Raw genomic sequence first — 14,795 nt, 5'->3', positions numbered from 1 at the left:
CATTTGTCTGTCGATATCAGTTATCCATCTCTATAATCTATAATTTATCATCTATCTATATTTATATATCATCTATCTATATCTATCTGCCTATATGATCTATATCTTTCTTTATCTTACCTTATCTACCACCTTCTCATACCTTCCCCTGAATATGCCCCCTTTCCCCCCACCACCAAAACTAATTTCATTGGCTGAAGGTCCCCTACATGTGAGCTGAATTTAGTTTGCATTGTGTTGTAAACACAAACCAATGAGTTGTCCTTCACTCATTTATCACATTTATACGGCCATTCATCTCACACTCATCTAGACTTGGGTATTGAATCGAACTATAAAAAAATGATTCAATAAGTACAAAAATTAATATTATTATTAAAACTCCACCTCTACCATATGCACATCTTGTTCCCTTCCTTGACACCTTTCTTAATTTTAAGTCAATATTAATTTCATTGGCTGAAAATTCTCTTTATTATTTTATTCATTATTTTAATATTAACATTAATTTTATTTATAAAAAGTCAATATTTTATCTTAATATTCAGATAAAGTATCAATATCCATATTTTAATGTTATGAATTAATTTAATTCGTAAAATCAAATCAGCAATATGTAATTTAATGACATTAACTATATATTACTAATGCAATAAAATTAATTTAATGCTAATTGCATTGATTAATTAATTTAACATTACTTTTAACATTAATCAACTTGCTTAAAAATAAAATTAATATTTATTATTTCAGGATTTTATATTGTTACTTTTGCTTAGTTGTAAGCTGCCCAAAGTTGAGGCTTGTCAAGAATGGCAGCATGTAAATTTAATAAATAAATAAACTTAATAAATAAATTTAAATAAATAAACTTAAATAAATAAACAAGTAAATAAATAGACTTAGATAAATAAAAAATAAATAAAGTAAGTTTAATAAATAAATTAAGTTAAATAAATAATTAAGTAAATAAATAAAGTAAATAAATAAAGTAAGTAAATAAATAAATATTTCTAAGGGAGAGTCACTCATTCCCTAAAGAATTTAGGGCACTGGGTTTCTTGTCCATCGGTGACGCTCATGATGGATTCTTCCCTTATTTGCATTTGGAGGGGAAACCTTGGCGCCTTGGCAGCCAATGGGAAGAGGGGGCTTTGTGGAGGAAGGAGGAAGGAGGAAGTGAGGAGAGAGGAAATGAGCCACCTGCAGCTCTAACTGAGGCTTTGACCTTCACCCAGCCTTCTGCCCATGGACTCTATTCATAGTACGTTAGAGTGTCCGTGAGACACAGCCACGTTCTGTCTCTCCAGCTCATCAAGTCAGGGACTGTTGGGCGTTACTTCCACATACAAGCCGGGCAGAATAGAAATGCAGATCAGCCCCTTTAGCATTTGAGAGCAGGTCAGTGCTGGGAAATGCTCTTCTCAGACAGCTCCTTTTGTCTGTGATTTTCCAGTGTTTTTCTCCTTTCCAGATATGAGCAGAGACAGGTAATGTGACAATAGAAGAGATAAATGTAGGATCCCATTTGCTCTTTAAGAGAGATGGGGAGTTGGAAGAAAGGATGCAAGTCTGAGATACTTCAAATTAAATGAGAATTTTATTGGGTGTCATTACTCCCCGTTTAGAATGTGACATTACAATGCCTGGCTTTTTAAATTGAATTGATATAATTATAAAATTATCTCCACATAATTAACTCAAGGATTACATTTGATACTATTTAGCATGTAATCAAAGCCTATTATGTTTTAGCTATAGGAACACCAATTACATTTTAAAGGGTTACTTAGATCCAGCTCCATTGAGGGGTGGGTAGTGGAATATCTATTCATGGTGGCTATTCAGTTGTATTCATTTGTAGATGAAAAGGGGGAAGAAGGATTAAATAATATAATATAGCTCTGTTGATACACTTTGGGGACTAACTCTCCTTTTGTGTTACCATTTATCTTAGATTCCTGGAATTGAAGAAAGTTTGCTGCTTACTTCATCTTAAAAGTCCCAACAACACATCAAAAGATAAAATCTCGACTGTAGTATCATTCTTCTCTAAAATTAGGGTCCCATCATTAGCATTTCCTCAATTTTGTGGGGAAGAAGGGAGAGGAGGGGAAGGAGAGAGGGAGGGAGGGCTTGCTCTCAGTTTTTCGGAAGAGAAAATTTAAAAAGATTCCTTTGACTAAATTTTTTGTTGTGGGGGTGGGGAGCAGAACTTACTCAAGATTCATTTTGCACTTCAGTTCAGAAGGGCTTTTTTTACCAGGCTAACCAACAAGTTTTTATTGTTATTTTTATTAATACTATTGCTCTCTTAAATCAGAAATGAGGCCTTTACGAAAAAACCTCTGACTTGAATGTCAGTTGCTTCTGATTGTATAACTGCTCACCTCCTTACTCTAAGTGGCCGTTTATTACCTTAGAACACCCATCTCCTTCCCCCCAATCTCTGGTGATCTATAACTTTAAAGAAAAGATCTTAGCACTGGACATGTCTGATGTCCAAAATGATAAGAAAGTGCTGATATCATTACTATTTCATTGAAGTAGCTAATAAAAACATATATGTTGGTTGGTTGGTTTGCACCTCTGAGGAACTGATGACATAGATGTATGTGGGATGATAATCCTAAAGTGCAGAAAGACCATTTTATAAAACACACTCTACTCATCTGTGCCCCAGGAAAAGCTCTCTTGTTTAAAAGGTCCTTCAGCGGGCCACACAGGAAAGAGATGGGCCAAGCATCCTTCCCTCCTGAGCCCATTCTGAATTCTGCAAAATGTAAGTGTTTAAAAGAAGTCGAACATCTGGCAGGAAGGCAGTTGGGACTGTGTAAGACAAGCTAAACAATATGGGTAAATGGTTAAGTGCCATAATTATTGCTTTTGCTTTGCTGACCGCTCTTAAGCTCTGTAATAGATGTTGGAGAAAGTTCTCCAATCTGGTGGCTGGATCCCATTCAGGGAAGGGGTGAGGGAGACTTATTTGGGGTGGGTGGGGTGGAGAATGGTGGAAAAAAAATCCCAAAGAAAGAAGACTGCCCACCGAGACTTGCAACATAAAGTAATGTTGATGTTAATGGCAAATTCAAAATATTGAAAGAGTTAAGCAGCTGACTAGCTTTAGCTTGGCTTTTTCTTTCCCTAAGCAAAACTTCGTTGAATAAATCTTGAAGACATTTCCAGAGGTGCTTCAATGCCCTTGATGTGTGCAAACATTATCAGTGTGAACCTAGATGTGCATTGAAAACCTGCACAATGGGAAAGGATATTTCTAGAAAATTCATAAAGCGTAAGTGCAGGGTCAAGAAGGAAGGAATGTGTGTGTCCGTCTACTTTTCTTTCAAGATCATTTCAATTCTCTAAAGTTGTAGTCTGCTTCTGCTGAAGCAAGAAATGGCTGGACAGGTGTTAATTTTTCTGCAAAAAAAATGGCAGCATTCCTTGTCTTCCCATGCTAGAAAAACAGAGAAGGAACGTTTCAATTTATCCCACTTGTAAGCCAGATACTTTGCCGCCACTCCAATGTTTGGCTGGACAAGTTTCCTCCTCGCCCCACGTAGTAAGAGACAGAGAAGAGGGGTAAAGAAATTGCAGCTTGCTTTCATTCTGCAAGGCTGAGCCACAGCAGGATTGGGCCCCTTACACAGTGCTTCCTTTTCTATCCTGGATCCTGCAAGAGGTGTGGGAAGTGCCATCTAATTCCATCTTTCCAAATTTGGACTAACCAATGGCAGAGGGCTCCTTCCATGGGAAATCCCATTCTGATGGCCTGTGGTTACTCTAAAAGTAGCCCCATAGCAACTCCAAAATCTTTCCTTTCTCAAAGGGTGGGCCTCTTCAGTTGTGTTTTATTTCCATCAAAGAAGGAAAGAAATTTGCCATCCTGGAAGTTATAGTCAACCGTGTATCAAGAGTTTGCAATTGGCTTTTGCGTGGGGATAGTTAACAGGGAATTCATCCTATACTTCTGAAGCTTCTCCTGAGTATCCTTCTAGGAGGAGGATCTAGTCTGGAAATCTAAGGAGTCCAGGGGTGCTTCCCATGGACAGAGCAGGAGTTGACTGTCTCGGACTGGATACTAAATCAGCGGAATGAGGAATGGCTTTTTGGCACAAGCCTCGAGTTTGCTAAATTACATCTAACAGACAAACAACTGACCACTTAGAAGTAGTCCTACAGCCTTTACTAGGCTTGCCCCACATGATGGCCAACAGAACCAAGTAGGGCAAGAATATTTGCATGTATAGTGTCTGGGTGCCAATTGAAAGCCTATTTGAATGGGATATTACAGATGGCCGGGTTGTTGCTATCAACCGATTTCATCATCAGCTGATAACTGGAACAACAGTTTGTTTATAAACCAACTATTTGCTTAAGGTTAAGTCCCTATGAACCTTAAGTGCATTTGATTGTCCTTATATTTTCCAGCAGATACCAACAGTGCCACAGATCATGGCATAAGACACAGATTTCTTATAAGGTGTTCAGTTTGAAGAGATGCATTTATTTTTATAAACAATACCACTGTTTTTAAGTATTGCATTTAAGAATCCCATTAAAGCTTGTGAGTTTATTAAGAGGCAATTCTAAACAAGTAAATACCTAGGATTGAGTTCAGTGACCTGGAATGCCAACTAAATGGGCAGCCTCATTTAGCTGGAATTAATTCTATTGTATCAATGAAACTAACCATCCAGCAAACCTGTTTAATATAAATAAATCTCATTCATTCTCCTGGGTTCTACAATTAAATATTTTCTTCCAATACTATTTGCAAAAAAATTAAATTATTCCTTCTAAAGGATGCAATCCTGTGTACACTTACTTGAGAGTAAGCCTTATGAAATTTAATGGTGTTTTTTTAAAATACCAGATATGCATGACATTGTATTCTAAGGACTGTAAGATGACTGGGCTCTAAATGCATTGCAGAAAATATTATCCAAATACTTCCCCCTAACTCAGATATGAGAAGGGACAGAACTGAAGGACCATCTAGTTAGGTAGAAGTAAACCTGCCTTAAATGTAAGCATTTTTGTTTCAGATCAGTAAGAAAATGACCCTACATGTAGTAGCAATTAGTAAAATTTAAGATTCTATATACAGCCTGGTTTGCTAAACACAAACTGTTTTTTTATAGGCTCATACAATTTGCTCTGTGAGCAGTTATAATTGTTACATCACTTGGCTAAGGTGTAAATACCTGGAGAAGGAAAACAGAATCTTAGGGAGAAAGTAAAATGAGCCTTTTCCAGTATTTGGTCTTCGCTTGGATTTGATTTGGGCCCTGTTAAAGGTTCCCTGTAGATCTAAGCCAACAGATGCTGCTGCCTCTGAACCACAAATTTGATATTTGTGGGTAATGTATTTTCTTCTGAAAGATGAAGATACAGAGGGATTCTCCAACGCCCATTTCTGATAAAAACCTTGGACAATTCTGACAATCCTTTGGACACTGATGATAAATCTCCATGGACCCAGCAAAGCTTATTTTTCTACAAGCATAACTGCAAGATTTTAAGCTTAAATCTGTCCTGTATTTATTTGCATTTCCAGCCTGAAAGTGTGATGAAATCTATTCTATGCAGCATATTTGACTTTCTGTTGGAACCTAGACTCCAACTGGGTAAATATGACTTCTATAAAATAGCAGGCTGTCAACTTCCACATTCTCTTACAGCAAAATATTGACTTGTTCAATTCCTTCCAAAGTTAATTTTACAAATGTTTCTGCTTTCTGCCAAGATCAGATCCCATTGCAAAAAAAATTTCTGCATTTATTTCATGCATTTATTTCAGAAAGCTGCAGCAAGGTTTATTTCTCATTGGCAATCATTTGCAGTTACAGATATAAATAAATTCTTGAATGACAATGCCGATATATAGGATAGAGATTGAAGTACAAAGTATGGTATATTTAATTGGAAGGGAACTTCTGTGGGATTTTGTTCAAAGTAATCCTGTGTATGACGACTATACACTATAATTATCTTTAAAAATTAAATATTAAGTTTGGCGATGTAGTTAAGGTCCAGGCAGCATAGAGTGTTTCTTTTTAAAACTTCTTCTTAGCAAATTTACCTGTGTTTTTTTAAATTGTAGAACAAATGAAAGTTACGTTGAGTTCTTCCTTCCAGGATTTTAGTACTGTCAGAGTTTGAGTGTGTTAATAGACTGTTAATCCAAATGTAATTTTAGATTTCCCATGTATACTTTCCTAGATAATTTATCTAGGATGTGTAACTTTTTCTTCAAAAAGAAGCTGTTATACTGTACGTGCAAATTGTATTGTGCATATCATTATATATTAAGTCTAAAGCGTTCAGATTCCAAAATTAAAAAGTCTGGTAACTTTTTCCTTGTGTACAAATTGTTAATTTTATTTCTCAATTATTAATTCAGTAAACCATTTATCTGCAAAATATTCACAAGTTTTTACACTTATGCATAATCCTCTTGAGAGCCAAGAACGTAGACTACTAGTCTAAAGTTTCAATGGACGCATTGTAGGTTTCATAATAAATTTGGTTTTTTTTTATTTAATGCACTCTTCCAAGATTTAAACACACAAAAAATGCAGTGAAAATGTCCATAACTTTGAGACCGCAGTCATAAACAAAAACATTCATCTTTCATAAATTATAAATATTTGATAATGCGAATTGTAAAATGCACATTTCATAAAACTGAAAAAAAAACCTTTGCTTTGCTACAAGGCAGTACCATTGTACACCAACTCCTAAGCATTTAATGGTTATTCACAGAATTTAACAGAATTACAGAATTTAATCTCCTCCCCCAAAGTTGGTAGAACTATGTACACATGTATCTTTTATAGCTGCGCGTGTTTTTAAGGCAAAGTGAGTAGATCACCACCAAGAAGGCTGTAGTCCTGGATAGCTGAACAGGTGGAGGAAATCCCTGGGCCAGGGGCAAAGATTTTGGATGCTCACCTTTGAAGCAGAAAAGCCAGAGGGGGAAGGGGGAGAAACTTGCAGTGGTACAAATTCTTCACTCAGCTCACACGGAAAGGAGGGTTATTTAACAAGGAAAGGGAGAGAGGTCCCTAAAAATTAAACCCCCAACTTGCAGACCCTTCCAGTTCTTCATGGGGTTTATGTTCAATTTATTATTTTGGGGAATGAAAGGCAACACTTACAAACCAGGCCTGTTGTTTCTTTTAAAGTAGAAAGTACAGCGAATTTCCTTCAGAAAGAATTTAGTGTAGTGAAGGCCTCTTACCCATTCGGCCTCGACCCACCCATTTCCCACCCTCTCTCATTTCCCTTTCCTGAATTAAAAGCCACTGGCCAGCTCCCTTTGCGCCCATGGCTGCCCGTAGGTGCCGAGAGGGAGTCTAAACGAGCCCCTCCCCAAAGCGAAGCCCTCTAACTTGCAACATGACCCGCCAGACCGCTCCGCTCCGGGCCTCCGAAGCAGAGAACGCCGCCCGCCCGAGCGAGCGGCTGCCACCGCAGGGCTGAGCTACGGGAGCCTCAGCATGGAAAAGAGATCTCCGAAGCTTCACTTCAGCGGGGTCCCCGAAGCGGGGAGGATGTTTTTTAAACTTTTCCCATCCCACAGCTGGCCTACGGGAGAATAAAAGGCCGCCTTAAGCCTCCTGGATGTTTCCCCACCATTAAACAACTTTTTTAAAGTCAATTTTTCCTCCCACCCCCTTGGACAGAGAGAAATATTGAGAAAAATTCCTGGGCCCCGTTCGGTGCCTCGGAATTTTTATTTTTTAACTTGAATTCTTCAAAGGACAGTATGTTGGGCAGTATACGTACCCTGTATATTTTCATGATTAAGAGATTCTTTCATACCCACTCCCGCAAAGGCAGCATAAGAGAAGGGAAAGTGGAGTGGTGAGGAGGAGAAAAAGAAACATTTAAACTCGCAGAACAAATAGGAGAGCTATTTATTCGGTTCACAGTCTCGTGAAATGCAGCAATAAAAATCTTTGGACTTCAGCAAAAGTTGTCTTTTTCTTTTTTTTTTAATATATACTGAGTTTTCAAAAAAGAGTGTCCACTCCGATTAAAACCGTGCGTAAGTCTATAAAAAGCAACTGAAGCTTTTAAAAAAATCGACCGTCAGCGTCTAAAATTTTTTTTTTGTAGAAACAAAACAAAAAAAAATCAAAAAAATATTTTATAATCAAATATTTGGATTCTTTAACAACACCTTACCTGCAATTTATATATTTATATATATATATATATATATATATATATATGCATATATTTATAAATTACACATATATATATGTATTTACACACAGAGAATATTGCAGAATTCTATCTATTACAATATTTTCCACTATTTATGCTGGTATAATCTTTGTACACTGGCCCTTAGATCTATCTCTTTTTTTTTTTTTTAAACCTTCTTCATTAAATTATTGCATTGTCTAAAGCCCCTCCGGCTGTTCTCCGCCGCTCGCCCCCCGTCCCCCTCCCTCCTCCCCTCCGCTCTCTACTCGCTGTCGGACTTGCCGTCTTTCGAGGCGGTGGAGTGGTTGTAGAGCCCTTGTGCCATGAGGTGCACCGCCAGAGAGTTCTTGCTGCCGGTGGCTTTCTTGATTTTGGCCCGTTTATTCTGGAACCAGATTTTGATCTGGGACTCGTTGAGGCTGAGCTCCTGAGCCAGGCTCTGGCGCCGCTGCTCTGTCAAGTACCTGTTGGTCTGAAACTCTGCCTTGAGTCTCTGCAGCTGCTCGGCGGTGAAGGCCGTCCGCGGCCGCTTGTCCTCCTTGTTCGGGTTCTTCTTCTTTGGTTTCCGCGATCGGGGGCCTAAGAGCCGCGGGGAGGAAAAGGGCAGAGAAAAAGAGAGAGAGAGAGAGAGAGGAGGGGTGAGTGGGAAGGCACCGTCAGCCTCCTCTCGCCGGCCTGGTCAGCTCCGGGACGCGAGGTTGGATGCTGGGCGGCCTCGCCAGAGGAAAAAAAAGGGGCGAGAGGGAAGCCAAGACCCCCGCCCCTCCCGAGGAAGGCCTTCGGGAGGCCGCTGGCCAAAAGGGCTCCCAGGAAGCCGAGGGTCCCTTCGGCGAGGGGAGGAGGAGCGAGGACTGAACCTTCCCGGCCCTTGCTCCGCAGCCAGCCGCTGCGCTTTGGTTCCCTTCCGCCGACGGCCCCAACTCCAGCCTGTTTTTTTTTTTTTCTTCTTTGGTTACCTCTCGGCAGTCTCAGGACCTGGGGATCCCCTGCAAACCCGCTCCCCGAGGAAGCCAGGCTCTCCGGCAGGCGCTGCCCCATCCACTACCGGCCCCCGTTAGCGGCTGCCGCTAGTGGCGTTCTCCTTCCCCCGTTCTGCCCCGGCCAGCCAGCTTCGGCTCCTCGGGACAGTAAGCCGGGAACCCTTTACCTGTCAAAGGACTGGTCGGAGCGGAACTTTCGTGGGCCCGGGGAGGAGGTCGGGAAATGTTTATCCGGTTAGCCCGGGAGAAAGCGGAGACTGGGCAGCTTCGTCCGTCCTTTGGAAAGTGTGGAGGGGAGGGTTTCCGGTTATTTTTCTTCCCGGCCTCCCTCCCGGCTCTGGAACCCACCAGCAAAGGTCCCCCAAGGGCCGCGGCCTGTTTCCTTCAAACGGACCCACCAACTAACCTTGCTCGCTTCCAGGAGTCACGAGAAAGCTTCGCAGCCAGACTCGCAAAACCGAAACGGGCCCTTCCTCGGGGGATTTTCCTGGCTTTTCTGCATCCAGCGGCACCCAGGAAAGAGCCAAGGATTTGGGGGTTCAGTTCCCTCCCCCTTTTTTTGCATTTTCCAAGGACGAGGCAGGCCAACCGGCAAAAGCGAGAGGGCTGGCTGGGTTCGGGATCGGGGCCCGAGAAAAAGGAGACCTCAACAAAGCGGGACGGTGGAGAACAATGGAGCTCAGGCTCGGGTGCCAAAATATCCCCCCTCGCATGAAAGCGCCCATCGCACAAAAAAATCTTCGCTTCCCGTTTTTGTTTGGAGATCAATAATAAACTGCAACCGGGGAAGGAATAATAAAAAAAAATCCGTTTGTTGGATTCGGAAGAAGGGCAAACAAGCAAAGCCCTGGCTGGTCGCGGAGGTGCGGGGCGCATCCCATTCGCGGCGTCGCTTCCTGCTCCAGGGCGCCCTGGCCAAACTCTCGCGGCCTGCGTCCTTCCACAGCCCCTGGAACGGCTTCCAGCGAAGAACCCGAGGGGAAAGCGCGCAAAGGCCAGAGGGACGAGCCGCCGGGCTCGCTAGCCAGCGGCAGCCAAGGGCCGGGGTGCAAGGAGCCGAGAAGAAGGCGGCAGAGCAGGGTGGCCTTCGCTACGGTCCTGCCGTTTTCTGCCCGGTTTTCTTTGCTTTGCTTTTTCCCCGGCCGCCTTCCACGCAGTTCCACCGGCGGGAAGACCCCGGTGCTGAGGAAGGCCTGCCACAAAAGCTTTTCAAGGCTGCTTCGAGGTTGGCGAGGGGAGCTTTCCGCGGAGGCCTCCCTCCGCTCGGAGGAGGCGGGGGCAGAAATCTCCACGCCGCCAGTCCCTCCCAGACCGGTCCCCTTCGAGGAACATCACCTTCTCCGCCATTCTCCTTCCTTCTCCCGAGCCTCGCTTTTCGCCCCCGGCCGCTCACTCGAGCCAGCGAGGGACCGAGAGCAGACCCAATGCCGCCGCTTACCTGAGGAAGGCCTGTCCGAGTAGCGGGTGCAATAGACCCAGGCCGGCCACAGCATGGGCTGCCCACCGGGAAATGAACTGGCCTGCGAGCTGTCCGAATCCGAGCTGAGAGACAGGTCCCCGCCGCCGCCCCCGCCGCCGCCGGACTTCAAGGCTCCGACCGGCTCCCGCAGTCGCTCCCCTTTTTGACGGGGACCCCAGTTTTGGGGCCGCTGCCGCCGTCGCCTCCTTCGGCCAGGGAACCCGCGGCCGGAGCAGCCGAGGACTCCTGGCGCCCAGTAGATGCGGCGGCTGCTGCTGCTGCTGCTGTTGCGGTGGTGGCGGCGGGGCTGCCGCCGCCGCCGCCGCTCCGGGCTGTTGTCGCGGCTGCTGCCGCCGCCGCCGCCATCCTCCTTCCTGCGGCCAAACTCCGGGCGGAGGATGTTGTCGATGAAGAAGTTGGTGATGCGGTGCGGCGGATGCGGGTGGTTACCCGGAGCTTGGAGCACGCGGGGCGCGAGCAGGGCCCTCCTCCGGCTGGCCTCGCCGTCGCTGCCGCTGTTGGCCTCCTCCTCCGCCGGCGGAGGCGGAGGTGGCGGAGGCTCAGCGCCTCCGTCGCTCGGGTGCTGCTCGTTCTCTTCCATGCCGGCCCGCGGATGCCCGAAAGCTGCCCTCGCCTTTGGGCGACGCACCCCGCCCACCCCCGACCGCCAGGCGGCCCGGTCGGCGGGATCCAGAGGGAGAAGCGGCTTCTCTCGGAAGGCGGCTATCCTGCGCCTGCCTTGGGCTTGCGGGTAGTTGAGATCCCGACTTGGCGCGGTCTCCTTCTCCTCTTCCTGCCTCCCGGGGCTATTATAGGGTTCCTCCCTTCAGTTCTGCAGGCCCCTCCTGCGTCCTTGGCCCAGCAACGTAGTCATCGTTAGAACTAAACATCCGCCCTCCCGCCGCCCCCCCCCCCACCCCGGCTCCGGCCCCTCTGCGTTGATAAGAGCCCGGCGGTATCCTGGCAGAAATTAAATTGCAGCTGCAGAGAAATCCTTCAAAGGGTTGAAAAGTCAAGGCAACCCCATCGGTGTCACTGGAGCAAACGCCCGCCCGGCTCGCTGGCTCCCGCGCACGGCGAGCGCAGCCCCGAGCCGCACCAGGGGCTTCTTGCAACGATCTCCCTCCCCCCTTTCAGCCAAATATTCTAAGTTGCATTGGAAGACTTGGGCTGAGAAATTTCTCCCTCTCTCTCATTCTCTCCCTCTTTTCCCCCTCTCTCTTTTCCTGACCCCGTCTCGTTTGCTCTGGCTCTCTGGAGAAGGGGTGTGAATTTAGAAGCCACTTAAACTGAACCTGAAATACTTTCACTCTGGATTTTTGTTCTTATTTTTAATAGAGCTCCTGGAGTGACGTGGCCAAGCCGGTATCTTAGACACGTGCCTTGAGCCAATGGTAGAAGAAGGTCTCCCACACGTGATACAGAAGCGTTTTGGTAAATGACAGGAGCAGCCCCCTCCTCATTTTAAAGCGGTAGCCTCCAACTTGCCGGAGATTTTTTTTTTTTTAAAGGAAGAAATGCCAAAATAATTTAATCCTCCAAAACAAGGAATGCTCGTCGCCCCCTTCTCCTGCTGATGTATTTCTTTTCAAATCTTGGTCTGAAAAAGAGTTCTGGTATATAATATTGGATAACAATTAGAAAAACGAAATTGTTTACAACTGTAATTGGAGGCGAAAGAGAGGAAGGACGGGGGGGGGGGTGCGAATTCCCACAATTCCTTGCAAAAATAATATGAAATGATCCAGCCTCATACAAAGAGACTTTCTGTGTTACTGGTTTATAGGGACCGAGGAAGGGGGATGTAAAATAAAGAATCGAAAACATTAATTTTAGAAGGAAAAGGAAACCCTGTTTCTTATCTCTTGCTTGATTTTCGGCACCTAAAAAGCGACAGCTTGTAATATCAGAAATTCCCGCTGTTCGTTTTTAAATTTGTTATTTATTATTGTTTGCTTTTAAAACTGCACAGCCTTCTCTGAGTCTGTTTATTATTAGGAACTGCAATGCCATAAACATCAGGCAGTAGGATAATTGAATCATTCAGCTGAAAAACGGACAGGAGCCTTTGATCTTTTATTCCAGCATCCAAAACGATATTAAACAGAGAGGTTCCCGTTGACAGACAGCGGATGGCGAGAGCCCCCCCCCCTCCCCGGAGCACTTTCCGCCGAAATGATACTGCGATTGGGGGGGGGGGGGGGTATTTAAAAAAACCAGCACTGAGTCTAATAGCAAATGGCATTAGAATTTTAAAATCGTACAAAATCTAAGAAATAAAAGGGATCTGAACGGGATGCTGGCAATCGTTTCAGGAAAGGATACCCAGTGCTGCACGCTCTTTGCTCGATCCTTTCTCTTCCTCCTACTAAAGGTATTTCTTTTCTTTCTTTCTTAAACCCGGCAAACGTCTGCCTACAGACAAAACTAAAATAAGCACCTCCAGGCCTCCCTGGGCTCCAGCATGATTACTCTTGAATTTGTGAAAGTCATACAAAGGTCAAGAAAGGAAAGGAAAAGGAAAGGAAAGGAAAGGAAAGGAAAGGAAAGATCTTCAGCTACTCTTCACATCTTCAGCTACATCTTCAGCTACTCTAAAGACCACAACCAAGCCAAACATCGTAGGCAGCTCTTCCACCCTTCCAGAGCTTAGTTCCCAATTGGCCTCCCAATGCTGCTTGCTCTTTTACCCCAGAAACTCCTTCCAGTTGTCCATTTTGGGGGTGGAGAGGAGGAACAGAAAGCCTGGGAAATGCCAACTAAGTGGGGAGGCTCCTGGCCTTCCTTCATACACAGGTGTCTCCCTGGGCATAGATAGCGAAGTTCATCTTTCCTTGGGTGCAAGTAGTGGAAATGTGTCTGAAATTGTTTTCACTGGAAGATGAAAACAATCCCCTCCATTTTCCCAGGTTGTTTATGGTAGTACTTATTCCTGCCAGAACATTTTGCAATTATGGAGTACTTTTTTAGCGTTAGGATCCAACTGTGGAATATAACACTGGAGACAGAACTGTATTTAAGCAAAAAAAACCCCACCCCATTGCTTCTATCCAAGTACAAAAATAGATTATTTGTTCCCTCTCTGTATTTGAAGCCTAGCTCATATAGACCTGACTCAGACTCAAAATGGATACTTTGGAGACTGCACGGAACAAATAATGGGAAATCTGACCCATCTCTTTTGAGCCTAACTCAGAAAACTCTGTACTATCTTTGTGTCATCCAAAATACTGTCCTGCTTTCTCCAACTTCTTTGTCATGACTCTTCTTCAAATCCTATATGGTTAAAAGTGCAGGGGAACAATGGAGAAATATTGCACCCCTGATCTAAGGCATCTGAGTTCTTAACAGGCGTCTTGAGGTTAATATCTCACAGTGTCCCATGTAAAGTGATTAGGCTGTCGCTCAAAAAGTATTTTCTAATTACTTGGAAGATCTGGCTTTGCTATACCCTGTAATTAAACGTGTCCAGGGTGTTGCGTTTCAAATATTTTGCTGCAGGGAGGTTCCTAAATTATTGACTTGAGCTTAAAATATCTTGAAGTAAACATAAGCTGTGCAAGGTATCAAGTAACATTTCTTGTCACATAATGCTGACCACACTTTAACATTTCTATTTGTTGAAAATTACCTTGAAGCAGTGAATGCTCAGTTGCAGGTTAAGAATCCAGGCAGACTGGCTAGATAAACTCCGAAGTAGAGAATTTTAAAAGAAAAATGCTACAAGCAAAACAATAATTGAGACAGACACAGGTCTGGCTCAAATTCCAGTTATATTCTGTTATCACCACAATAATATTCTATATAATTATAGAATATACTATTCTGTAGTAGAATATTATGTTCTATTATCAAATCTGGAGGAAAAAGAAATTGGGATAGATGATACAAGGAGCCTGACAAATAAAATCTGAATAGATTCTTAAAGCATGCCATCTATTTGTAGTTGTTTCAAAAAATTAGAGCAACAATTTTATTTCCAAATCAAGTTCAGAATCTGAAAGTGCATATGCATCTATTTTAACAAGGTATTTCTACATATAATATGTATGTATGTGTGTGTGTGTGTATGTATGCCAAAATAATAGTTTTGACAGTTAGTACTTGTTTGATCCATTCTATCTGGACTGCAGGGA

At 43.8% G+C, this 14,795-nt stretch overlaps 1 protein-coding gene across 1 annotated transcript; it reads right to left on the bottom strand.

Annotated features, from left to right (window-relative positions):
• Positions 1-8,464: 8,464 nt before the first annotated feature.
• Positions 8,465-11,397, bottom strand: EN2 (engrailed homeobox 2). Its single transcript, XM_087915264.1, is given in 5 exon segments — positions 8,465-8,799; positions 10,639-10,797; positions 10,800-10,898; positions 10,901-10,966; positions 11,002-11,397. Coding segments are annotated over 5 exon segments (900 nt in total). The 5' UTR covers positions 11,261-11,397; the 3' UTR covers positions 8,465-8,482.
• Between the last annotated feature and the right edge of the window lie 3,398 nt (positions 11,398-14,795).

This window comes from Pseudonaja textilis, chromosome Z (genome assembly GCF_049901715.1).
Source record: "Pseudonaja textilis isolate UNSWEBS1 chromosome Z, rPseTex1.2, whole genome shotgun sequence".
Classification (NCBI taxonomy): Eukaryota; Metazoa; Chordata; class Lepidosauria; order Squamata; family Elapidae; genus Pseudonaja; species Pseudonaja textilis.
The sequence above is the reverse complement of the archived record's forward strand: the minus strand, read 5'-3'. Positions and strand labels throughout refer to the sequence as shown.